The sequence below is a fragment of the Salvelinus namaycush genome, chromosome 25 (assembly GCF_016432855.1).
Source record: "Salvelinus namaycush isolate Seneca chromosome 25, SaNama_1.0, whole genome shotgun sequence".
NCBI lineage: Eukaryota > Metazoa > Chordata > Actinopteri > Salmoniformes > Salmonidae > Salvelinus > Salvelinus namaycush.
This window is the reverse complement of record NC_052331.1, coordinates 22774616-22801686: the sequence shown is the minus strand read 5'-3', so window position 1 is coordinate 22801686 and position 27071 is coordinate 22774616. Positions and strand designations below refer to the sequence as shown.

General features: G+C 41.9%; 1 protein-coding gene across 1 annotated transcript; it reads right to left on the bottom strand.

The window, feature by feature from the left end:
• Nucleotides 1-4195: 4195 nt before the first annotated feature.
• tnn (tenascin N) lies at nt 4196-27046 on the bottom strand. The gene is made up of 18 exons (XM_038963258.1): nt 26635-27046; nt 26062-26433; nt 23301-23558; nt 22305-22487; nt 21928-22017; nt 17197-17460; nt 16020-16283; nt 14842-15105; nt 13599-13862; nt 12421-12684; nt 11166-11429; nt 10671-10801; nt 6970-7096; nt 6526-6677; nt 6276-6372; nt 5888-6052; nt 5449-5612; nt 4196-4321 (listed from the first exon to the last, which is right to left on the bottom strand). Exons 1-18 carry the CDS (start codon nt 27044-27046, stop codon nt 4196-4198), a joined length of 3861 nt encoding a protein of 1286 aa, XP_038819186.1.
• Between the last annotated feature and the right edge of the window lie 25 nt (nt 27047-27071).

Genomic DNA, 27071 nt, shown 5'->3' with positions numbered 1-27071 from the left:
CAAAAGTTTGGGGTCACTTAGAAATGTCCTTGTTTTTGAAAGAAAATTTAAAAGATTGTCCATTTAAAATAACATCAAATTGATCAGAAATACAGTGTAGACATTGTTAATGTTGTAAATGCTGGAAACGGCTGATTTTTTTTATGGAATATCTACGTAGGCGTACAGAGGCCCATTATCAGCAACCATCACTCCTGTGTTCCAATGGCACGTTGTGTTAGCTAATCCAAGTTTATCATTTCGATTAGAAAACCCTTTCTAAAACATTAGAAAACCCTTTTGCAATTATGTTAGCATAACTGGTAATTGTTGTTCTGATTAAAGAAGCAATACAACTGGCCATCTTTAGACTAGTTGAGTATCTGGAGCATCAGCATTTGTGGGTTCAATTACAGTCTTAAAATGGCCAGAAACAAAGACCTTTCTTCTGAAACTCGTCAGTCTATTCATGATCTGGAAAATGAAGGGTATTCAATGCGAGAAATTGCCAAGAAACTGAAGATCTCGTACAACGCTGTGTACTACTCCCTTCTCAGAACAGCGCAAACTGGCTCTTACCAAAGAGGAGTGGGAGGCCCAGGTGCACAACTGAGCAAGAGGACAAGTACATTAGAGTGTCTCGTTTGAGAAACAGACGCCTCACAAGTCCTCAACTGGCAGCTTCATTAAATATTACCCGCAAAACACCAGTCTCAACGTCAACAGTGAAGAGGCGATTCCGGGATGCTGGCCTTCTAGGCAGGTAGTTTTGCGAATACTGTAAGGTCTACATCTGTTGTATTTGGCGCATGTGACTAATACAATTTTATTTTATTTGATCATGCTAGCTCTGAGCTATAGACATCTCACTCTAGCATGGGCGCTGCTACTGCTTCTCAACCAGTACCAGCTTCACCCTCAAGATCATGGGCCGATGATCCTCTGCTGCTTTCAAACGTTACATTTGATTAAATGTTCTTAGATTGTGGAAGCCTAGTTGATTTCCTGCAGTAATTGCTAATTTTGTCATGACTGCCAGCCCCATGGTCCAGTAGCCATGTTGCTTCTCTCTTATTGCATTACAATCTGCTATATAACACTGACTGTAGATGCAGGTAGTTGGCAGGGGTCACAGGTAGAATATTGTCATGTACCAGATGAAGGCTCATCTTGCCTCAGGAAGGGCACTGGGCTGTGCGTCACATGAGAATAAGCCTACTCATAGTTCTGAGAAGCTATCTCAGTGTTGTGATTACGGCACAGTGTAGATGGGTTGATTCTTTTCATTTACCAAGATGGCAGGTTCCTCTTGCCTCGGCAAGGAACCCATGTGGTGAGTATATGAGAAATAAGCCTACTGAGATTTTCTGAGAAGCTATCTCAGTGAGGTGTGCCTGCTATACTGTAGCTTACACAAAGTTTCAGAATGCTACACAATGTCATACAGATGACATTGCTGAATTACTGTTTAAAGGGCATGCTACTGCCATACACATAGTTTGTTGTCTGTCAGCGGTTCTGCAGTTTTGGGGATTGGTACAGCGTACCTTACTCACTGCCTGTGATTATTATTATTTTTATCATGCAGGCTCTGGCAGTGAGCTACCCCGAAGGAGCAGATCCTAACACCAAGACAACATATTGCATGTATTGTAATCTTTTCTAATTAATGGTTAAACGAATATGTGACGTTTCCTGTCTGAACTTGAGGTTTCTCAACTTCCACTGGTTTCTCAGCTGTCGTTGCAATCCACTGCTGAGAAATGATTTGTGTACATCACTCTGTGAATATATTTTCTTGCATTGCTATTCACACAGAGTTAAGCAAGAATGACAAGAAGAAGAGGAAGAGACCCATGGTGGAATATGGTAGTTAAGCTTTTGAAATGTCTCACGGGAGCCAGTTGATGCAATAGCCCATTTGAGCCACACTGACGTCGAATTTCAGGAAATAAGATTGGTTCCTATAACAGCACTGCAGGGCAAGTGACCTCTTAGTGCTGAGATGTATATAATAGGGATGGAAAGATAAGGAAATGCCTCACAATTCTTCACACATTTTTATTCAGTTAGACAAATCACATTAATCCTCCCGTAGGAAAATAAATAAACAGCTTAACCCTGATCATGACTATTTTAAAGTCTTATTCCTGCTGCATAGGCCAACTGTAAATGTTTTATGAAGTCTGTACCTGGTTACGTCTATTGTCAATTAACATATAGAAAGTCTAAGCTTATTTTGTCATCCCTATGTAACAGTGGGAAACTGTTGAAGTGTTGAATGCAGCCTCTGTCAGCACCAGGAGTCTGTAATTGCCAACTGTGTGGCCCAAGGTATAAATACTTATCTGTTTCATTCATTCAGGGTACCCCCTTACTATGTGCAGATCAGCGTGCCTACGCTCTGTGCTTTTGCTGGCTGCCCCTCCACCACAGAAAGCACTGCGCTAGGCCGAAACAGCTGCATTTTGGAGCTGCCTTACTCAAAGAAATAGACCAAGTTTGCATGCTGCTTTATTAAGTCAAGGATCTTTTTTTCACATTTTTTGCTAAATGGATATGTGACACGAATGGATGCCGATATTACAGGTATGGCTCAAAACAGGTGGGGCTTTAAATGACGAGTCACCACTGGTTACAGAGCATAAGCAAATAATTATCTAGCTAGCAGAACACAGACATACACGGTGAGTATGCATGTTACAGCATTAGCATGTCACCAAGAACACCAGCGCATACAAGAAAATGCAACCGCATGGTATTGAACGACCAACAGCAGTAGAGGCTGCGGAGAATGAATTAGTAAAATTATCAGCTTAAATAAGGATACCTAGTCAGTTGTATAAATGAATGCATTCAACTGAAATGTGTCTTCCGCATTTAACCCAACCCCTCTGAATCAGATAGGTGCTGGGGGCTGCCTTAATCAACATCCACGTCATCGGCGCCTGGGGAACAGTGGGTTAACTGCCTTGCTCAGGGGCAGAACAACAGATTTTTACCCTGTCAGCTCGTAGAAAGTTTGTAGAATATGACTGGTGCGATGTCAGCTGATGCATCACCGGAGCCAATACTCAGGTTCCCTGTCTGAACTAGCTGCGCTTAATTTGTGGTAGATGATACACGACTCAAGTGTAGGCTACCCTAGACTGTGTCTGACAAAGAGAAAACCATAGTCGTCAATTCAAAATTGAGATAAATGGGGACCATTTTCAGATATCCTGTATGAAGATCGGGTTAACTCTGCAGTTATGTCACAACGTGACATGAATGGTAAAAAGCAAAAGGAAACTGCAAATCTAACCTTTCTGCAAGTCTAACCTTTCTTCGGGGAAAGAGAACAACTGCACATGAAAAAATACTTATGAAATCAAATATATTCCACTTTGTTTCTCTTCTTAGAATTTGAGTGAGCATGTAGCATTCAAGTATGAATCAAACGTCTTGATTAATCTCAAATGCATCTATTTGATAAACACTTTGCAAAGCCATGTCCCATTCAAAAAACAATCTCACTCACTGCAGGCATACTGTAGATGCTAGAGCTAAAAAGCAACTTTTTTTGAAGGGACTTTATTTCTCTGAGAATGTGTGGCATGAATATAATACAACAACTACAATACACATTTGAAAATACAATCTTACAAGCACAGGAGCATATCATCTATTCTATTTCCTATGCATGACATCTGAAATGTGATATCTAGCTAACTCAGAGTAGGCTGAGTAGGCAGGGGACCAAACCTTAGAAGAGAGGGTCAGGGTCTATGCTATGTTATGAATGTGAACAAGAGCGATATAACTATCCTAAAAACATGGTGTCATTGGGTCATCTAGCTCAGGGATTCTTAAAGTGGGGTCCGCGGGGGGTCCGTGGCCAGATAAAAAAAAAAAAGTCAAACAATATACATTTTTTAAATTATGTTTAACATTCCTTCCCAGGGCCTGAGACTTGGTTCGTCTGGCCATGCACTGCTGAAGTCATAGTAAAACTCCTTGAATGCTATTTTTATCTCACTCGAGTTGTGGTCTGATTATGAGGGGGTCCCTGATGAATTTGCTATCACAAAAGGGACCCCTATTCATAATAAAGACAGGCATGTGATACGTTACAGAAGGTAAGTTATACAGTAATCCTGTGATAGAGTTGAGGCTCTAGCTACTCCGCCTGGTTTGTAATGAGGTTCCCATTGAATATTTTAGTTACTCAGAGGGACTATTTTCTAGGAGCTGTTCTGCTGCTAAGCGACCTCCTCTTCCTGGCGGCGCCCACTGGCCGGATCTTCATCTCAGTGAAATCAAGAGACATCAGGTGGCCTTTCCATGGCTCCCAGTTCACACCCTGGTAGAGGTTAGAGAGACACATGACAACACATTAGATTACACAGTCAGGCAGTTTTTCATTCTGCTTCAGTCTTTAATAGGCCTACACTCTTAGAAAAAAAGGTGTTATCTAGAAACTAAAAGGGTTCTTTGGCTGTTCCAATAGGAGAACCCTTTGAAGAACCCTTTTTGGTTCCAGGTAGAACCCTTTTGAGTTCCATGTGGAACCCTTTACACAGAGGGTTGTATATGGATTGTAGGCCAAGGACCAAATTGTAATTACTTTGCTACTATGGCCTATTTATTGCCTACCTCCTCACGCCATTTGCACACACTGTATATAGACTTTCTTCTTTTCTATTGTGTTATTGACTGTATGTTTGTTTATTCCATGTGTAACTCTGTGTTGTTGTTTGTGTCGCTTTGCTTTATCTCGGCCAGGTCGCAGTTGTAAATGAGAACTTGTTCTCAACTGGCCTACCTGGTTAAATAAGGTGGAATAAAAAATAAAAAAAATGGATGTTATAGGCATGACATAAATCCAGCCCCCGGTAAAGAGAGGCACAGCCACACATTAGATTAGCCAGTCAGGCAGATTTATCCACTTTGAAAACTTCTATTAACTCTCTTTGTGTTGCCTACACCAAGACAGACGTAAAATTATTAAACATGTTATTAAGAGAAACATGGTATAATGTGACAGGACAAAACTATACCCTCCCATTTTCTCCCAACATTCTTCTTTGCAGAGACACACAAACAGTTCTTGTGAGACAACAACAGTTCTTTCTGAGAATTAAAGTTATCTATTAGCCCCTGCTATTTATAAGGCTTTTTGAGAAGAAAAAAAATAGTTCATAGATCTAGGACATAGCCATTTCAAACTAAGATTGGAAAGCCCCTACAGGATGCTCATGTGCAACCCCCATAGATTCTATATTATTCTATTACTGCCATCTGCTGGAACAATCTCCCACTACATCCAAAAAACTAAAGAGCACACTTCAAGTTTCACGTTTTAATGTACAGTGAAATGCCTTTCTTGCAAGCTCTAAACCCAACAATGCCGTAATCAATATCAATGTAGTACTACAAAACAATAACACATGAGAAATAAAAATAAGAAATAAGAAGAACACTTCTTACCATGCTGTGTCTGTTGTCTCCGAATTTGCCGTTCAGGTTGGCAAGGTGACAGTTCTTGTACCACCAAGCACCACGATGAGTAAGTGCGCAGTTACCGAGAGCAATGTCATTGTCATTGTCAACAGTAGAGAAAGGGCGACCTTGATGGTAGTTCATGGCATCACCTGGAAAACAATCATATACCACATTCACAGAATTATTGTATGCAATCCAAGTCAGAGAAGGCCAGTGGTAAAAGGCCCCTAAATGGCAGGTAGACTTCAAACTGGGAGCTTTTTTGTATTTTTAGCAAGCCATTGTAAAAATGGAGTTCAAGGTATTGTGCGATAATAGGTATGTTTGTTGGTTGGAGCCTTGGGTTTGTGTAGTGTGTATGTGTAGAGTATTTATTCATGTATTCTTTAACAAATTGTTAGAAAGATACAAAGAGCTGGTCCACCTGCTGTTCCTCTGTATTTGCCGATGGTCAGCTTGAACTTCTGCTTTGCTGGAGCTATCTTGAAGTTGTCATAGACAGCATAGGCCTTCTCTGAACCCACACCCAGGTCCACTCGCAGCTCATACTGGGTAGGAGTATTGGTCAGCTCATATATATTGTCCAGACCTATGGGTTAGAGTAACAGAATTGTGATGATGATTTACATCATCATCATCATCGTGGTTGTCATCATCATCATCATCGTTGTGGTCATCATCATCAGAGCAGCAGCATCATCATCAGCAGCATCATCAGCATCATCAATTTCAATTCCATGAGAGGAACTCCTAGGGACATAACAGTCCTATTTAGATACAAGAGATTAAAAGGATGCCTTTACAGTACTAACCGAGCCAGAACTCATCAGTCATGTTCCCAAAGCCGGCCATGTATTGTCTCCAGCGCTTCATGAAGTCCATCTGTCCATTGTTGCGTCTTTGTAACACCTGTGGAATGATATACCGTACATCTCAGTCTCTGCTCACACACAAAGTTGATTGACAGTTTATATTGATGAGAGTAATGTTCAATCTATCCTGACATGTTTTTCTTTCAGCCATCAATAACATAAATCATAATGTACTTTAGCTTGACCGTACCACCCATCCACCGCCATCAGTGTCCATGTCACAGTACACTTCCATGGGCTTGGTGCGATCACTGTTGATATAAATCGTGTAGATTCCACTTGCCATGTTACCATTCGTCTTAATCTGAGTACAGTCCATGGGGAACGGGTACAATAAACCCACTGTTAAAGGTACAAGTACAATGATGTCAGTAAGCTTTCATTTTCAGGGGGGCAAAAGTAATTGTGTTAACTCATTTACTCTGATAAAGCAATAAACAAATTGAACAGAAAGTTGGCTGTCAGTGATATTTCACAAGTGACCAATTAAAAGATGAGAAAGGAATGAGACATTACTAATTACCCTACATTAATAGCACAAGAGCTTAGTGAAATGCAAACGTCTCCACACTGATATGTAAATAAATCAGACTAGTTTGGTCTAGGGATGACGTTCATAGAGGGCACATCCTACCTGTTTTGAATGTGGTCTCTATCACTCTGCTCCTCTTTGCTCCTCTGTAAGCGAGGAGGGTAACAATATAGTTCTTTCCCATCTCCAGGCCTGACATGGCAAACCTGCTCTCTCCTGCCCTCAGCTTCTTCTCCGAAGTCTATTCAGAACACAGAGAAATTATCATCTTTGGCTGGGACAAAAAAGAGTCACTGACACAGAATTCAATATTTTGCTACTAGAGGTCATGGGTATTGTCACGCCCTGACCTTAGAGAGCCGTTTTATTTCTCTATTTGGTTAGGTCAGGGTGTGATTTGGGGTGGGCATTCTATGTTGTTTGTTTCTATGTTTTGGCCGGGTATGGTTCTCAATCAGGGACAGCTGTCTATTGTTGTCTCTGATTGGGAATCATACTTAGGCAGCCTTTTTTCCTTTTGGTAGTTGTGGGTAGTTGTCTTCATTAATGCATGTATAGCCTTACGGAGCTTCACGTTCATTTAGTTGTTTATTGTTTTGTTGGCGACATTTAAAAATAAAGGAAAATGTACGCTCACCACGCTGCACCTTGGTCCATTCCATACGACGATCGTGACAGGTATATACATATTATTTATTTTTTTGCACAAGATGCACACCTTATATTATGGACGGGCCTTAGGGGGCCTGGTCCGCTCTACAGTACCTCCTTGCCCTTAAAATATAGATCATTTATTTGCCGGAGATGCGTGCCGACAGAAAGACATCACTCTCAGGTAAAAGATCTAAGCGAGTGAAACAGCGCCGCTCTGTCTCATAAAAGGTGCTGCATGGTCAATCCTAAGTCTTCATTGGCCGTGCAGCATTCATGGTGATATGGCCTCTGCAGAAGTCAGGTTATTCAGACTTCTTACGCGTCACGGAGCAGCGCAGAGCTGTTGTTACGTAAATTGTCATGGAAGTGAGTTTGTGTTTATACAGGATCTCCCGCCCTCACCTACCTTCAACCAATCATGTCAATGCAGAGCTCTACAGAGCACACCGCATTGTTTACAAAATGTGGGAGACGCACAGCAATGCGGTGCACAACTCAATTTGGCCTCTGCATGCCTCCGGAGGCTCCTCAATTGCTTCACACCCTCCATACGGAGCCTCGGACCACATTTAATGATCAAGCATAAATTGCCTTTTATGTGTAGACCATGTATCAAAAAGAAAATGGCATGTCATACAATTTCTGGCCAGACAACATCAGATACATGGGCTACATATAGTAAGACAGAGGGGCACTGTTTTGCTCGCTCGGATGCTTTCTCCGGTGAGATACACTGAGTGTATTGGTTGAAAGAAATTGATAATAAGAAGATTGTGGGAGCTGTACAGTTAGATTTCAGTGCTGCCTTTGATATTATTGACCATAACCTGTTGTTGAGAAAACATATGTTTCATGGCTTTTCAAACTGCCATATAGTGGATTCAGAGCTATCTATCTATTAGAACTCAGAGGGTTTTCTTTAATGGAAGCCTCTCTAATGTCAAACAGGCAGAGTGTGGTGTACTGCAGGGCAGCTCTCTAGGCCCTCTACTCTTTTCCCTTTTTACCAATGACCTGCGACTGGCATTAAACAAATCCTGTGTGTCCATGTATGCTGATGACCCAACCCATAATGACAAACAGAAAAAAAGGGGGGAAAATACCTTCTTTACATAAGTATTCAGACCCTTTGCTATGAGTCTCGAAATTGAGCTCAGGTGCATCCTGTTTCCATTGACCATCCTTGAGATATTTCTACAACTTCATTGGAGTCCACTGTGGTCAATTCAATTGATTGGACATGATTTGGAAAGGCACACAGTTGACAATGCATGTCAGCACAAAAACCAAGCCATGAGGTTGAAGGAATTGTCCGTAGAGCTCTGAGACAGGATTATTTAGAGGCAGAGATCTGGGGAAGGGTACCAAAACATTTCTGCGGCATTGAAGGTCCCCAACAACACAGTGGCCTCCATCATTCTTAAATGGAAGAAGTTCCTAGAGCTGGCCGCCCGGCCAAACTGAGCAGTTGGGGGAGAAGGGCCTTGGTCAGGGAGGGGACCAAGAACCCAGTCGGAAGTCACTCCTCAGTAAAAGGCACATGACAGCTCGCTTGGAGTTTGCCAAAAGGCACCTAAAGACTTTCAGAACAGGTCTGATGAAACCAAGATTGAACTCTTTGGCCTGAATGCCAAGCGTCACATCTGGAGGAAACCTGGAACCATCCCTATGGTAAAGCATGGTGGTGGCAGCATCATGCTGTGGGGATGTTTTTCAGAGGCAGGGTCTGGAAGACTAGTCAGAATCAAGGAAAAGATGAACGGAGCAAAGTGCAGAAAATTCCATCATGAAAACCTGCTCCAGAGCGCTCAGGACCTCAGACTGGGGCGAAGGTTCAACTTCCAAAAGGACAACGACCCTGAGCACAAAGCCAAGACAACGCAAGAGTGTCTTCGGGACATGTCTGAATGTCCTTGAGTGACCCAACCGGAGACCGGACTTGAACCTAGTCGAACATCTCTGAAGAGATGAAGAGAACCCGATAGCGCTTGAGAGGATCTGCAGAAAAGAATGGGAGAAACTCCCCAAATACAGGTGGGCCAAGCTTGTAGCGTCATAACCAAGATGACTCAAGGCTGTAATCGCTGCCAAAGGTGCTTCAACAAAATACTGAGTAAAAGGTCTGAATACTTATGTAAATGTAATATTTCAGTTGTTTTATTTTTAATAAATTGGCTAAAATGTCTAAAAACCTGTGCTTGCGTTGTCATTATGGGGTATTGAGTTAAGATTGATGAGGGAAAAAACATTTTAATCAATTTTAGAATAAGGCTGTAACCAAACAAACAAAAAAGTCAAGGGGTCTGAATACTTTCCGAAGGCACTGTACATGTCAGCAACCACAGCTAAGTCACTGAAACCCTTAAAAAGGAGTTGCAGTCAATTTAGGAACGGCTGGCCAGTAATAAACTGGTCCTGAACATCTCTAAAACTAAGAGCATTGTATTTGGTACAAATTATTCCATTAACTCTAGACCTCAGCTGGATCTGGTAATGCATGGTGTGGCTGTTGAACAAGTTGAAGAGACTAAACTGTCATGGTCAAAACACATAGATTCAATGGTTGTACAGATGGGGAGAGGCATGTCCATTATAAAGAGATGCTCTGCTTTTCTGACACCACACTCCAAAAAGCATATCCTGCGGGCTCTAGTTATGTCTTATCTTGATTATTTTCCAGCCACGTGGTCAAGTGCTGCATGGAACTCCCATCTCATATTGCTCAAATGAACAGTCAACTTTTTTTTTTAAACAGTTAAAGCAACACCTCACCGCTCAATGCCTCTCCCCTGTTTGACCTAGATATTGTGTGTATTTATTGATATGTAGGTTATGTGTGCCGGTTTTTAAATGTATGTAGTTCTGTCCTTGAGCTGTTTTTTGTTTATTAATGTTCTGTATTATGTCATGTTTCATGTTTTGTGTGGACCCCAGGAAGAGTAGCTGCTGATTTTGCAACAACTAATGGGGATCCTAATAAAATACCAAATACCAAAATGATGAAAGGTCATTGTGATCGCCAATACTTAAAGATAAAAAATATAACTGACAATGATAATAGATTTCTATAGCTATGTACAGATGTCATAACATTGGATACATCACTGTTTACAACTGCTAGAGGGTGAACCATGTGAGAATCAAAGTACCTTCAATGTGCCATCCTCAGCTCTGAATGTGAGGATGTAGCCATCGATTCTGGCTAAGGGAGCAGTCCAGGTCAGGGTCGCAGCATCCAGCTTAACATCTGACGCTTTTAGGTTCTTAGGCGAATCAATTTCTATGAAGAGAAGATCCCAAAATGTAAGCAATTCAGTCAAATGAAAATGTGAATATGTTCAGTTGCAGTCATTGGACGGTTGAATAAGATTATGTACAATTTATCGTGCCTTTCATTCCTCCATCTCTATTCTCCAAAAAAGGTCACTGTATATGTCTCACATAATGAGCAGATCCTTGAACTGTTAGTCAGAGTTGACCAGAATTCCAGTAAGAGTGGAGGAACCTGCAGCTCGTCAACGATTATGCCTCCACAAGATAAGCTCCTGTTCAGTAATGACTATCTGCCTCATTGGACAATGAATGCGTGAAATTATCATGAAAAGACTCGGCTGTCGACTGGAGCCCCAGGGCAAATTGATAACCTGTCTCAGCTGGTGTGGAACTCTTCCTGCTGACCCGGGAGCTCTTGACAGCCCAGATGTAGACTGTGTAGATGACTCCAGGCCTCAGCCCAGTCAGCCTGTAGGAGCTGCTGTCTGCCCCCACAGGGATCTCCCCACTGGAGCCCTCAGCAGAGCTGTAGCTGATCACGTAGCCGTCGATGTCCGCTAGAGGTCTGTCCCACGACACATCGGCTGCGTCCTCGGTCACTTCTCTGGTCAAGAGGTTAGTAGGAGCATCCAGATCTGGAGAACCATTGATATAAGGGTTAATGCTCTTCTGTGTCATGTCATGAAGTTTGTGACATTTAATTGATTTACTGTATCAAGACCTGCTGTACCTGAGAGAGCTGTAAATCACTCTCATTGTATAAGAGAGACTTTAAAGGGACATTTCACACACCAAAATCAAAGTTTGTCAGAGGTTTTCAGGCCAAATAAATGGTCTAATATTGATATATAAGTCCATGTGCCTTGCCATCTGTTGTGTAGATCTACTGTTCTCATGTGCCCTCATCCCAAATCCCCAAATAATGTAAAATATAGGCACTATCTTAAATTATGAATTTAGACAGTTATTTTCTTTTCCATTCATTTGGGATTTAGGCACGTAGTTGAACATGAACAAATACTACAGTTTACTATAGAATACTACATTATATACAATGGAATTCTGTAGTAAACTGTAGTATACTGTAGTATATTATACTACACAATGTAGTGTCCCTCGGTCATTTGTAGTACTTACGAAATCATTTTTTTCAATAATATAGTAAATACTACAGTATACTGCATGCCACAAAACTACAGTAAAGACTACAGTAATGTCAATAAAACACTACAGTCCGCAAAAACACTAAAGTAATTACTATAGTATTACACGACTTCGACTTAGGCCTAACAATACCCGTGGCAATATATCCTCCAAACACCGGCTCTCTGGCATTATCTCTTAAATATTATACTACAGTATTTCATTTGCATATACCCTGCCCATTCACATATCCCAATTTGTGCCACCCATAAGTGACAAACCTACATGACAAGTACAGATCATATATTGTGTTACCTACAGGTTATAAAAAGGAGCAGAAGCTCTGAACTGTCCGTTCAGACCTCAGTCCTATCTACCTACAGGTTATGGAAAACTTGAACAAAGACAAACCCTAAACTAACATCTCTATAGTGTGTGGGATCTCACTCCTCACACTCAAAAAGTATGAGACTAGTTAGTGACCTGTCTCAGCTTCAATGGAGCTCTTCCTGCTGACCCGGGAGCCCTTGACAGCCCAGATGTAGACTGTGTAGATGACTCCAGGCCTCAGCCCAGTCAGCCTGTAGGAGCTGCTGTCTGCCCCCACAGGGATCTCCCCACTGGAGCCCTCAGCAGAGCTGTAGCTGATCACGTAGCCGTCGATGTCCGCTAGAGGTCTGTCCCACGACACATCGGCTGTGTCCTCGGTCACTTCTCTGGTCAAGAGGTTAGTAGGAGCATCCAGATCTGGAGAACCATTGATATAAGGGTTAATGCTCTTCTGTGTCATGTCATGAAGTTTGTGACATTTAATTGATTTACTGTATCAAGACCTGCTGTACCTGAGAGAGCTGTAAATCACTCTCATTGTATAAGAGAGACTTTAAAGGGTCAGTTCACACACCAAAATCAAAGTTTGTCAGAGATGATCAGGCCTCATAAATGGTTTAATATTGATATAAGTCCATGTGCCTTGCCATCTGTTGTGTAGATCTACTGTTCTCATGTGCCCTCATCCCAAATCCCCAAATAATGTAAAATATAGGCACTATCTTAAATTATGAATTTAGACAGTTATTTTCTTTTCCATTCATTTGGGATTCAGGCACATAGTTGAACATGAACAAATGCTACAGTTTACTATAGAATACTACATTACTTACTATAGAATTCTGTAGTATACTGTATTATATTGTACTACACAATGTAGTATCCCTCGGTCATGTGTGGTACTTACTATACCATTCTGTAGTATATTGTAGAATAATATAGTAAATACAACAGTATATTACAGACTGCAAAACTACAGTAAATACTACAGTAATGTCAATAAAACACTTCACTCCGCAAAAACACTAAAGTAATTAATATAGTATATTAAACTACAGTATTGCATTTGAAAATACATTGCCCATTCCAGTCCCCCATATCCCAATTTGTGCCACCCATAAGTGACAAACCTACATGACAAGTACAGACCATATATTGTGTTCCCTACTGGTTATAAAAAGGAGCAGAAGCTGTAAACTGTCTGTTCAGACCTCAGTCCTATCTACCTACAGGTTATGGAAACTTGAACAAAGATGACTCATGAACTAACATCTCTACAGTGTGTGGGATCTCACCCCTCACACTCAAAAAGTATGAGACTAGTTAGTGACCTGTCTCAGCTACAATGGAGCTCTTCCTGCTGACCCGGGAGCCCTTGACAGCCCAGATGTAGACTGTGTAGATGACTCCAGGCCTCAGCCCAGTCAGCCTGTAGGAGCTGCTGTCTGCCCCCACAGGGATCTCCCCACTGGAGCCCTCAGCAGAGCTGTAGCTGATCACGTAGCCGTCGATGTCCGCTAGAGGTCTGTCCCACGACACATCGGCTGTGACCTCAGTCACTTCTCTGGTCAAGAGGTTAGTAGGAGCATCCAGATCTGGAGAACCATTGATATAAGGGTTAATGCTCTTCTGTGTCATGTCATGAAGTTTTTGACATTTAATTGATTTACTGTATCAAGACCTGCTGTACCTGAGAGAGCTGTAAATCACTCTCATTGTATAAGAGAGACTTTAAAGGGTCAGTTCACACACCAAAATCAAAGTTTGTCAGAGATGATCAGGCCTCATAAATGGTTTAATATTGATATAAGTCCATGTGCCTTGCCATCTGTTGTGTAGATCTACTGTTCTCATGTGCCCTCATCCCAAATCCCCAAATAATGTAAAATATAGGCACTATCTTAAATTATGAATTTAGACAGTTATTTTCTTTTCCATTCATTTGGGATTTAGGCACGTAGTTGAACATGAACAAATACTACAGTTTACTATAGAATACTACATTATATACAATGGAATTCTGTAGTAAACTGTAGTATATTATACTACACAATGTAGTGTCCCTCGGTCATTTGTAGTACTTACGATATCATTTTTTACAACAATATAGTAAATACTACAGTATACTGCATGCCACAAAACTACAGTAAAGACTACAGTAATGTCAATAAAACACTACAGTCCGCAAAAACACTAAAGTAATTACTATAGTATTACACGACTTCGACTTAGGCCTAACAATACCTGTGGCAATATATCCTCCAAACACCGGCTCTCTGGCATTATCTCTTAAATATTATACTACAGTATTTCATTTGCATATACCCTGCCCATTCACATATCCCAATTTGTGCCACCCATAAGTGACAAACCTACATGACAAGTACATATCATATATTGTGTTACCTACAGGTTATAAAAAGGAGCAGAAGCTCTGAACTGTCCGTTCAGACCTCAGTCCTATCTACCTACAGGTTATGGAAAACTTGAACAAAGACAAACCCTAAACTAACATCTCTATAGTGTGTGGGATCTCACTCCTCACACTCAAAAAGTATGAGACTAGTTAGTGACCTGTCTCAGCTTCAATGGAGCTCTTCCTGCTGACCCGGGAGCCCTTGACAGCCCAGATGTAGACTGTGTAGATGACTCCAGGCCTCAGCCCAGTCAGCCTGTAGGAGCTGCTGTCTGCCCCCACAGGGATCTCCCCACTGGAGCCCTCAGCAGAGCTGTAGCTGATCACGTAGCCGTCGATGTCCGCTAGAGGTCTGTCCCACGACACATCGGCTGTGTCCTCGGTCACTTCTCTGGTCAAGAGGTTAGTAGGAGCATCCAGATCTGGAGAACCATTGATATAAGGGTTAATGCTCTTCTGTGTCATGTCATGAAGTTTGTGACATTTAATTGATTTACTGTATCAAGACCTGCTGTACCTGAGAGAGCTGTAAATCACTCTCATTGTATAAGAGAGACTTTAAAGGGTCAGTTCACACACCAAAATCAAAGTTTGTCAGAGATGATCAGGCCTCATAAATGGTTTAATATTGATATAAGTCCATGTGCCTTGCCATCTGTTGTGTAGATCTACTGTTCTCATGTGCCCTCATCCCAAATCCCCAAATAATGTAAAATATAGGCACTATCTTAAATTATGAATTTAGACAGTTATTTTCTTTTCCATTCATTTGGGATTCAGGCACATAGTTGAACATGAACAAATGCTACAGTTTACTATAGAATACTACATTACTTACTATAGAATTCTGTAGTATACTGTATTATATTGTACTACACAATGTAGTATCCCTCGGTCATGTGTGGTACTTACTATACAATTCTGTAGTATATTGTAGAATAATATAGTAAATACAACACTATATTACAGACTGCAAAACTACAGTAAATACTACAGTAATGTCAATAAAACACTTCACTCCGCAAAAACACTAAAGTAATTAATATAGTATATTAAACTACAGTATTGCATTTGCAAATAAATTGCCCATTCCAGTCCCCCATATCACAATTTGTGCCACCCATAAGTGACAAACCTACATGACAAGTATAAACCATATATTGTGTTCCCTACTGGTTATAAAAAGGAGCAGAAGCTGTAAACTGTCTGTTCAGACCTCAGTCCTATCTACCTACAGGTTATGGAAACTTGAACAAAGATGATTGATGAACTAACATCTCTACAGTGTGTGGGATCTCACCCCTCACACTCAAAAAGTATGAGACTAGTTAGTGACCTGTCTCAGCTACAATGGAGCTCTTCCTGCTGACCCGGGAGCCCTTGACACCCCAGATGTAGACTGTGTAGATGACTCCAGGCCTCAGCCCAGTCAGCCTGTAGGAGCTGCTGTCTGCCCCCACAGGGATCTCCCCACTGGAGCCCTCAGCAGAGCTGTAGCTGATCACGTAGCCGTCGATGTCCGCTAGAGGTCTGTCCCACGACACATCGGCTGCGTCCTCGGTCACTTCTCTGGTCAAGAGGTTAGTAGGAGCATCCAGATCTGGAGAGACATTAGTAAATGGGTTAATATCATATTAGTGTTCCATACTGTTATTTTTTTTCCCTCTAGGAGAAATAAAGTTATGATGCACATTTTCACAAGAGCAAAAAACAAGGACTTTTGTGACAGGCAAAATATTTCTCTAGTAAAGATTTGTTTAGAAGTATGACAAGGATTTTGCATACAATTTACAGTCTTATATTGAGGAATTATTCTCCAAAATCACATTTTGTCTTGTGTTTTTAGGCCTCAATAGTGGTCTTCTGTTGAGATAAGTTCCCATCCCAGGCCATCAGTTTTGTAGTTCTAGCTATATGCCAAAACTCTAAATGACTAGGAAAGATAAGCATCATGTAATTTCCAGCTTTGCAGTGCTTATCTTTTCTATTCATTTGGGGTTAAGGAATTTAACTAGCTGGATCTACGCAACCAATGGCGTGGGATGTGGACTCATCTTGACATTCTTTTTATGTCTAAAAAACATCTGACAAACCTACATTTTGAAGTGGAATATCCCTTTATGTATAACATATTGTTTGAAAATATAATTATCTGTGATGGTCAGTTGAGGTATGACTAAGGACAAGTGAAACAAGTTTGAGTGATAATTTGTTGTGGTACACACTCCTTTTTATAGTCCCAGATCTATTACAAATGTGTCCTATTCTAAGTAACAGCCATATCCACCACAGGAGGTTGGTGACACCTTAATTGGGGAGGACAGGCTTGTGGTAATGGCTGGAGCGGAATCACTGCAATGGTATCAAATACACCAAACACATGACTTCCATGTGTTTGATGCCCTTCTATTCACTCCACTCCAGACATTATTATAAGCCGTTCTCCCCTCAGCAGCCCCCTGTGATATCCACATGGTTTTTTGACCCTTTAAATTAGAAGACAAGTTAGTGACCTGTCTCAGCTTCTGTGGAGCTCTTCCTGCTGACCCGGGAGCCCTTGACAGCCCAGATGTAGACTGTGTAGATGACTCCAGGCCTCAGCCCAGTCAGCCTGTAGGAGCTGCTGTCTGCCCCCACAGGGATCTCCCCACTGGAACCCTCAGCAGAGCTGTAGCTGATCACGTAGCCGTCGATCTCTGCTTGTACCTTCTGCCATTCCACAGTAGCACTGTCCTCTGTCACTTCTTTGGTCGAGAGGTTAGTAGGAGCGTCAAGATCTGTTGATATAATGAGGGTGGAGGCAGACAATATGCTGTGTGAAGCGTAATTATTTTCTATAAGGACACTCAGATGGTTTATAAAACACTATTGAAGCATTCACTTTTTTCCAAGTCGGTCAATCAAATGCGGAAAAATTAATTATTATGGGCAGACAGAGGTCCTAGTAGCAGGCTGGAAGAGGATCGCAGACAGGCTCTCTCTCTCTCTGTGAGGAAACAGGAGGAGGTCAGTGGGCTTGAGGTATTAGAGGACAGAGAAGAAATATGGAGGATGTGAGCGCACTGACAGGGGAGGATCCAGACTGGAGCGCAGAGCAGGATGAGTAAGGGGAATGGGGTTGCAGTTATACGGTGGTCGCTGGAGTAAGGAAAGCGTGACACTGAGAGAGAGAGAAAGAGAGAGAGAGAGAGAGAGAGAGAGAGAGAGAGAGAGAGAGAGAAGTGAGAAAACATGTAAAAGAAATCATCATTGGGCTATTCCTCCATGACTCCGCCAAGGTCAGCTCTATGTCACCGCACTATCCGCATCATGAAAACTGATTAACGATGCATCCAAAGACAAAGCCACGTATATGGTTTAGCTGTTGTCTTTTTGCACTGTATGTGGGTACATTGCTCGTCAAGCTCAAAGAGATTAGTCGCAAGAAAATGGCAACAAGTTAACAAAGTAGCAGTAGACTGAGAAAAGCATGTGTAGAGTGTATGAGTTAAGCCTTGTCTCTGTTGTCCCAAGCTGAGACCTTAATTTCCCTGCAAACGGGAGCACTTGTCAGAAATATCTTTCTTACTTATCAAACAAAAATGCAGACAGACACACATGCCACAGCTTTATCATCCTCTCCAATGCATGGTTGCTCATGCTTGAACAGATCAGCACTTTGGTAGATGTTTTACTTCCGTGGGAGAGGCTGAAGACAGTCTGGCGAGGCCGTGGCGTAGCGTATGACGGATTGGGTTAGCTCAAGGTTCTGCCGCCACAGTGGCTGAGTGGGAGACTACAAAACACTGGTTGTGGTTTACCATGTGGAAAACAGCTATTCCATCATAGGCCTCCTTACAGGCCTTACCGCCTGGGGAGCGAGCTGCATTTACACGCTAGCCTTACTTAAACGGGCAGTGACTGCAGAAAGTTGAGTGCTCGAGGAGCCCAAGGGAGAGCTGTGTCAGAAGGTAGGGCCGGACGATACCAGTATCGCAATATTTTTTCCATGGCGAAAATGAAAACCCGGAGCAGATCAAACTCTTTGGTATGTAAAATATTGCGTGCTATACTGTAGCTTGGAAAATAAATACATGTGAATCTGGATGACAACATAATTATGTTTGTTTCCTACATTAGGGCTGTTTTCCTAAAGAATTTAATCCGCTTCATGTTTTGTTTCCTTGCCACGATACTAACAAGTATCGCGATACTGGTATCGTCCCGGCCCTATCGGAAGGGTGACATTTTTCTAAACAGCAGTGTGCGTGGTTATGTATGTATAGACCTAAATTCCACCCACACTGAAATTAGCAGCTCATAACTATTTCTGACGAGGTTTATTAGGGGAAGAAGAGATTAGTAACTTCAGCACCTCAGAATAACTGAAGAATAAGGACTAAGGGCGCCAGAGTCCGCCTCCACCTACTGTACGTACCAACTGCAGCCCGGCTGTACTCCACAGCTCCACAGGACCTTCGAGTCCAGGGACCATATAACATGAAGGCTAAACACATTCCCTGGCTTTTACCTAGCTATGCAGCTGCTTCTGGTTATACGGCCGCTCCTGTGTAAACTTGATTGAATCTGATTAGGTAACACCAGCAGACTACTATGTTGTGTTTATGAGCCTTACAATCCTCTGGCAGGTCACTATGACAGGTAGCGATTCAATCGATTTTGGCTTGTTCAAATGCTGTAATAGCTCGCTATAATTCATGTCTCCTTACTGCGCCCTGGCAAACGTGTCAAGGTCTAGCACCGTACTCCACTGTTTCATTGTCTATAAAATAAGGATTTATGATGACCACACAGTAGAAGAGAGAGCCCTTTGTAGCCATTGAATAAAATGGCATGATAGTATTTACATACTTAAAATGCATGCACGCATGACTGTAAGTTGCTTTGGATAAAAGTGTCTGATAAATGGCATATATATATATATATATATATATATATATATATATATGTAATGCACTCTAGCTGCAATTTTCATAGTAAATAAATACTGAGTCTGTCCTGAAAGAGAGAGGTATTGAAAAGCCCTTTTCCTCTCTTGTTGTAAGTGGAGGACCGGCCACTTGTGTGAGAGAACATTCTATAATGTATAACTTGCTGAGAGGAGAGGAAAATGCTCCTATAATTGAGGCTTCCATACTGTAATGTGAGCTGTCAGGGGCGGCCCCGCAGGATACAGTTTCATACTCTGTACAGCTAGTAGGAGGCTCATATATTCACAGACAGTCGCAGACATAATAGACTCTCTTTGTGAATGCTATTATGTTTGTTTTTTCCTATTTTTCTTTTACGTGTGTGACTTTATCGCTCTGAGGAGAACAAACCGCGCAGTAGCAGTAATAAGTGACCCTTTTAAAAGCACCCAGCCCACACACTCATCTTGAACTAATTCTATGCCTATCTAAGGAAACTCAGAAGTTCCGAATTACAAAATCACTATAAGCCTTACGTGCAACTCCTCACGTGAAGGTTTAGGACAAGCCACTGTGAATCATGTGAAGATTAGCTCTGTAGGGGAAGCATGTGTGAGATCATGGAAGCCACCTGACAACCATCAAACGGGAGCGCTACAAGAGTTAACTCCAAATTAAAACCATTAAACGTTGCCTGAGAGTTGAGAAAACAAAGCGTCATCAGTGTAACGAGACAGGGAGCTCTCCTTTTTGAACTACTACATCACCCTAACAAAAGGAGCAGGCCAAGTTGGATAAGCTGCCATTGTAGACCAGTCAGTCAGTCAACTAGGAGGCAAGTAACAGGTTGGATAGGACCAGCTGTAGAAGTTAATATCCTTAATTAATTCATCCTCAAACAACTCAACAGAATCCTTTTGAAGTCCAAATAAGGGATTCCCATGTTAATATTTCTCAAAGGACCAGATGGCTTACATAAATCATGGACTATTCTCACCTTAAGGCTCGGATCATTGGTGACAATATCAAGCTGTTACACAATGTGTTCTACTACCATTTTAGTCATTTAGCAGGCGCACTTATCCAGAGTGACTTACTGTATTGAGTGCATATATTTTCCTACTTGTCCCCCATGGGTATCAAACCCACAACCCTTGCAAGCACCATGCTCTACCAACTGAGCCACATGAGACTATTTCTTAGGTAGATCAGCTTTTTTATATATATTTTACTTTATTATTTTCCCCTAACCCTAATTGGAATAAAATAATAGACAACAACACTTAGGTTTCTACTTCCAGTTTATACATTCTGTATATATTTTACGGACACAATGTATTTTACAATAGTTATTTTTTGTTTGTTTTTAATCCCATCCTTCAGCTACCATCAACCCCTCCCATCTATCTCTGAAGACCATCCAGTGCCATATATTTGTATCTGTGCTGTTTCACAAAAGTTCTGAACCTATATACATTTTACGGACACAGTGTATTTTACATGAGTTATCTTGTTGTTTTTAATCCCACCCTTCAGCTCCGCTCAACCCCTCCCATCTCTCTCTTAACGCCATCCATTTTTTATTTCAATTTGCCAAAAATGTGTCAACTGTGCTGTGATGTTTCACAAGTTCTGAACCTTTCTATTCTCATAGTTTCAACAGATTGTAAATGAAAGATAAAACATTTTGCTAAAAGTATTATTATATTATTGATCGATTGACAATGACTTTTAAAATCCCCCAGTAGTGCTATCTGCAGAGTTGGCTCCAGGTAAATGTTGCAATTCTTCAGTCATTCCTGGATCTGCGACCAAAAAGCTACATATGAACAGTACCAAAACAAATTATCTAATGATTCGGTCTCTGACAGCAGCAAAATCTGCAGAGCTGGGATGGTTGTATCCCCCATATTTATAATATTCTATTGGTTGCAAGAGCCATAATTATTAGTATTCCTGACCACGTTCATTATTCTATTATCATTGTCTGTTATAGTAAGACCTAATATCAGGGTACAGTACTGTATGTTATCATTCTATGCTTTATAGCGCATTCTGTGCCTGTCCGCTGTTCCCACAGTAGAGTTGGGAATGATTTAGAGTTAGACTATGGTCCAATGGGCTACAGAGGGTGGTTACAGCTGGCTGATGTTGGATATGGTATCCGTGTCCCAAATGGCACCCTATTCCCTATGATGTGCACTTGTTTCTGACCAGGGCCCATAGGGCTATTCTATGCATGAAACAGGGTGCCATTTTGGACACAGCCATAGTGTCTCCCCACTCCCTGAAACCCCCAGATATCCTGTGTTGTCTAGAATCAGCAGCATTCACCTGTGACCCCGGTGACGAAGGAGGCTTTCCCCTCGATGGTGCCTTTGATGCCTTGCACTGTGATGAGGTACTCAGTGCCAGGTTGCAGTCCTGTATAACACACACAGAGAAAGTAAGCTGCAAAACCTCACAGTGGTTCAAAGTTCTTAATCTACCACAATACATTTGAACACTATTCAATGATTATAGCCATTTATGTACATAGCAAACAAAATGGATGATCTGTGAATGCTCAAAGGGTTATGAGTGTCCTGCTCAAGTGAGGGGAGGTGGAGAACATTAAAACAGACGGTTACACAGGAAACAGTTTTAAAATATGACGTACTATTCTATTTTAAAATATTGCAGACAGTGTTCTCCTTGTTTAAATTACGTACCTACGATGGTGTTGGTGGTCCTGGCCTCTGCACTCATAGGTACGATCTGCTCCTCCTCCTGCCCGTCAGGGTTAGCATGGGTCAGTCTGAAGTGGTCCAGAGGTGCTGCAGGGTTCTGCCAGTCCACCTGGATAGAGTCCTCAGTCTGGCCCAATACCCGGATACCATCAATACCAGACACCACTGTGTAGGGTCAACATGGTCTCATTAGAATATGTAAAAATAGTGACATTTAACCATTGTATTTAAACATCACCGACGCTGACAATCATTCATGTCACAATAATGATCTATTAGTTATATGGTTTGATTGGGGACAAGTTATAAGACAGGCCTAGTAGGGTACCAAAGAGTGTCATAACTGAAGTACAGAACCACAGCATGTTTCCTGTGAGGCTCTTCCTATACGTGATCTTGCATACGAGCCCATTAAAGGACAGGAAAAACTAATTAAATACCAGAAAGGGGCTGACTAATGTCCTTTAAATGTTCTTTCTCAGGGGGAAAATAGATTTAAACCATTTGGAAGGGATAATGTTTTGAAGTTAAAGCGTCTTGTGTGGCTAGAGTCTTCGTCATAGCCAGATGATCAGGCCTTTTCTCATGCCCAGAGAGGAATGTCATGCACTGAGATGTTTCCCACAGCCCAAGGCTCTGTGCTCAGTTCCTGTCTTCGCCACATCTGTGAACTAGCCTCATTTCCATAAAATGTGTCCACGGCTTAATTTCCTTGTAATTAGGCTGCCTAGTGTAATTACCTTTAACCTAATGGTAAACAAACTATCACTAAGTGAATAGTTTAGTACAAACAGACTTCAGGGTTATTTGGGTCAACTGTACATACGGTACACAGTGAATTATATGTGATGACAGAAAATTAAAATTGGCATTCAGAACCACTTACTACAAACGAAAGCAGCTGCACTTGTGAGAGAAAAGGACAAAGTACAAATCAATGCTGTGAGAAACATACTGTGATTCACTTCACATCTTTACCTGTGGTCGCCTCTATCCTGTCCCCCTCGCTCTGGATCTCCTTGATGACAGCGTACACCTGCACTATGTAGGTGACCCCCGGCCTAAGACCGGTGATCAGGTAGGAGGTCTCTGTGTTGGGAACGGTGACCCGCTCTGCCTCGTTGCCCTCAGGGTGCCAGGTCAAGACGTAGTACTCTGCTGCTCTCACCGCCTGCCACTCTACCAGCAGCGAGACATCAGTCACCCTGACCAGACGCAGGCCGTTAGGGCCAAACACTAAGGGGGGAACAGAGGTATGGTTGGTTAAGGGACAGTTCAAAACTCTGTTACTCACTATGTTATTTTGATGAATTCGAGGGGTAACCCCAACCAGGATAAACCTGGTGGCCTGTCAGTTCAAAACGTCAGCTGTTATGCCAAGAGATCAAACCCTCTTGAACAGATCAGAAGCTATTGTATTAAGGTCGCTATGTTATTGCTTTCTCTCTTTTTCACTCTTTTCACACTTCACCCGATGTTCCTCTGACAGAAATAACATATCTGATTTAAGGAAAATAACATTTTTAACTTTTAGTTGTTTTTCAAAAACCTGAGATGGAAATTGGTAAAAAGATATTGCTTTTCTGTGGTTACAGTGTTATATCTAGCCAGGATCCTTCAATTAAGATGGTGGAAAATATGGTCTGGCGAATCAGAGACTATAGGGGAACTTTTCAATAACATGAAAGTGAGCCTAGGAGACGGCCAGTCAGCAGTGTACGGAGCAAACTTTCCAAGCCAAGATATTCCTGCGGGTACAGGGAAATGCACAGGCGACCATAGGTGGTGAATTTGAGGAATTCATGCGCAGGAAAAGCGTAACTGTACATTGGGGGAAATATGAAATGGGTGCTCAGGAGACCACATTTACCAGCAAAGAATGCACAGCAGGTTTGGACATTGTTCCACATGATGAAGGCAGGAAGCTTTCTCTTCAGCAGGAGCCTTTTCATACAGTGGCAGTTATTATGCCTGTTCCTGACATTTTCTACAGCCACTGCCAGTAACAATTTTGCACTTAAATAATATTTCAGAACGGCCAAAGGGACGAATAAATTAACATCTAGAGATTTGTAAAAAGCTAAAGGGAGGGAAATATGTGTCCTGACTGATTGTTTATGGGGGAAGCATACTGTGTTTTGAAGAATAAAATGTATATCCTAACAGAAATTATGTTTGGACTTCATAAAGAAGGGAAGCATAAATCTACTGTGGCAGGTTCTGAACCAAGGAAAAATCTGTTTGGTGTTAAAAATATTTGGAGAAAACTGTAAATAGGCTTTTCATCAAGTGGGCTGAACGTGTGCTGCCCAGTGTACTCTGTGTCATAATTAATACGAGAAACAAGTGGGGAAGCTGTTTCCATGTTGTGCTGTGACCATACATAATTACAATACAAATAATATTCAAGACCACCCGTTTGAGAATGTAATGTGATTCTGAAATGTGAAGCAAAAATGTGAATGAACAAGACCGCTTGTAACTGCCATTTGTCTGTGTGAGTGATCCCACTTTTCAGTGATTTGTATAAGGTCCTGTTTTTACTGAGTCTGCCATGGTGGAAAGAGCATTATGGGCCAACTCAGGAGCTGAACATGGAAAGCAGACCAAATCCACATGCAGCATCTGTACGGCTTTGATCTTGCGTTTAGAAATCCACAGAAATCCACCAAGGTCTTTTGTGGGGAGAATAAAATATACCCTCAATAAAACCCTTGAGGTTTTCTCTTGGTGATTTATTTGAAATGTGTGTCTGAGTTCTTTATCATTATAAAAACACCCCAAATCTCCAAAGGCCTACATTCAGATCCCAGACACAATCATAGTAGTGAGTTATGGAGGTTAGCATTGCTTTTAGTTGTTGCTAAAGGGAAATAGAATTCATGATAGTGCACCTCAAGGTCTGATCATTTTCTGTACTCTAAAAAGCCAATGTTTGTGGAAAAGATCCCTATTCACCATATACCGTAGCTTCAAATGCACTCTTCCACACAAAACAGAAAATGTCTCAGTATACTATAGCTTTTGTCCCATACTCATAATATTTGTCCTCCAAATCCAATTCATAAACTCACATAGCCTCCCTCTTTCCCCTTGACACGTCCCCATTGTTGTTGGAATTAAATCAACAGTTCCTATATGCAACTTGCTATAACTCTCCAAATATCTCTTGCGGCGCTGCTTGAAAATCTGAATCTCAGTGATTGCAATAGCTGACCTGCTACCCAAGGTCTGTGCACAAGGCAAACTTGGTTTTAACAAAGTGAAATCCTTAGACAGTTGATTGGCAAACATGACCTGAGGCTGCAGCAATTACTTCTACTTTCATATGTGTGGAAGCAGTAAATTCCTCTGTCAGAATGTTTTGACTGCAAATGTTCTGCTTCTCTGCACCTAAGTCAAATAACTGCTTTTTAATAACTAATAGTCAAATAACTGCAATACCTAACGTCAGGTTTAAAGTGTTTGACACCCCAGAACCCTTAGGCCTCCACAGCTGTAGATGTTCTACATTCTCTGTGAATGTTACGCATTCTCTGTATATTTTCTGCATTCCAGTTCTCAGAATCAACAACAGGTAGAGTTTGTAATGTAGACCTAGGCCATTTCAGAGTAGGAGTGCTGATCTTGGATCAGTTTCCCTTTTAGATTATAATGAATAAGACATTATAACCTGATTATGACCTTATCCTTGATCAGCACTTCTACTCTGAGACACTTTGTGAATACGGGCCCTTACCTGCAGAGCATTCATCCCCAAAGAAGCCCTCGTCACAGATACACATTCCATTCACGCAGGTGCCGTGGACGCAGTCAGGACTGCATTTCTGTTCGCTGCAGTCTTCGCCGGTGAAGTGGCTGAAGCACACACACTTCCCGTCCACGCAGTGTCCCTTATCGTTGCAGTCGCCTGGGCACATCATCTGGCTGCAGTCTCTCCCCATGTAGCCAGCAAGGCACACACACTTGCCATCCACACAGCGCCCGTGGTCGTTGCACTCATCAGGACAGGTGGAGATGGAGCAGTCTGGGCCTTCCCAGCCAGGGTTACATTGGCAGCTGCAGGTGTCGTGCTGGTAGGTCCCGTGGCCACTACAGCTAGTGTCCACACCTGTGGAAATTCAGAATAAAAAAATCACATTATGTGGTATTTGAAGAGTCTTTACTGTAAGTGTAATGTCAGTGTCTGTAGACCAATCATTTTTCAGTTTCCCAGTTTTGAATGATATAGTTTCAGATATATTGTAGCTATTGAATATAGATGCGCTGTCAGATCTTATGGTGATAAACTGTACTGTACCTCCTGCTCCACCACCTTTGCCACCACAGCAGCCCTGGGAGCACTGACTCTTCAGGTGTTCCACCTCCTCCTCCAGCCCGTTGACTCTGTACAGCAAAGACTTGAAGCGCTCTGACTCATCACAGTCACACTTTGGGGTCTTGAGGTTGATTTGGTGCCTGAAGACTATGTCCTTGTCCCCCTCCAGAGTAGGGCCCCCCTCCAGCTCTTGCAGACCTGATTCCTGGTCCTGCTGGTGAGGCATGGTCTGCAAGGCCAATTTACAGTCAGGGCTCTTGGCCAGGTCTATCTTATAGATGTGGCTGAAGGTGACTCCTTTCTCAGCGGGGGCTGGAGAATCTTCTGTCACATATGTGGTAGTGACGGTGCACAGTATGCCTATCAGGCAGAGGGCTCTTGAGAGCCAGTGAAGTCTAGTAGTCATGGCTAGATGGGAAAATAAGTAGAAT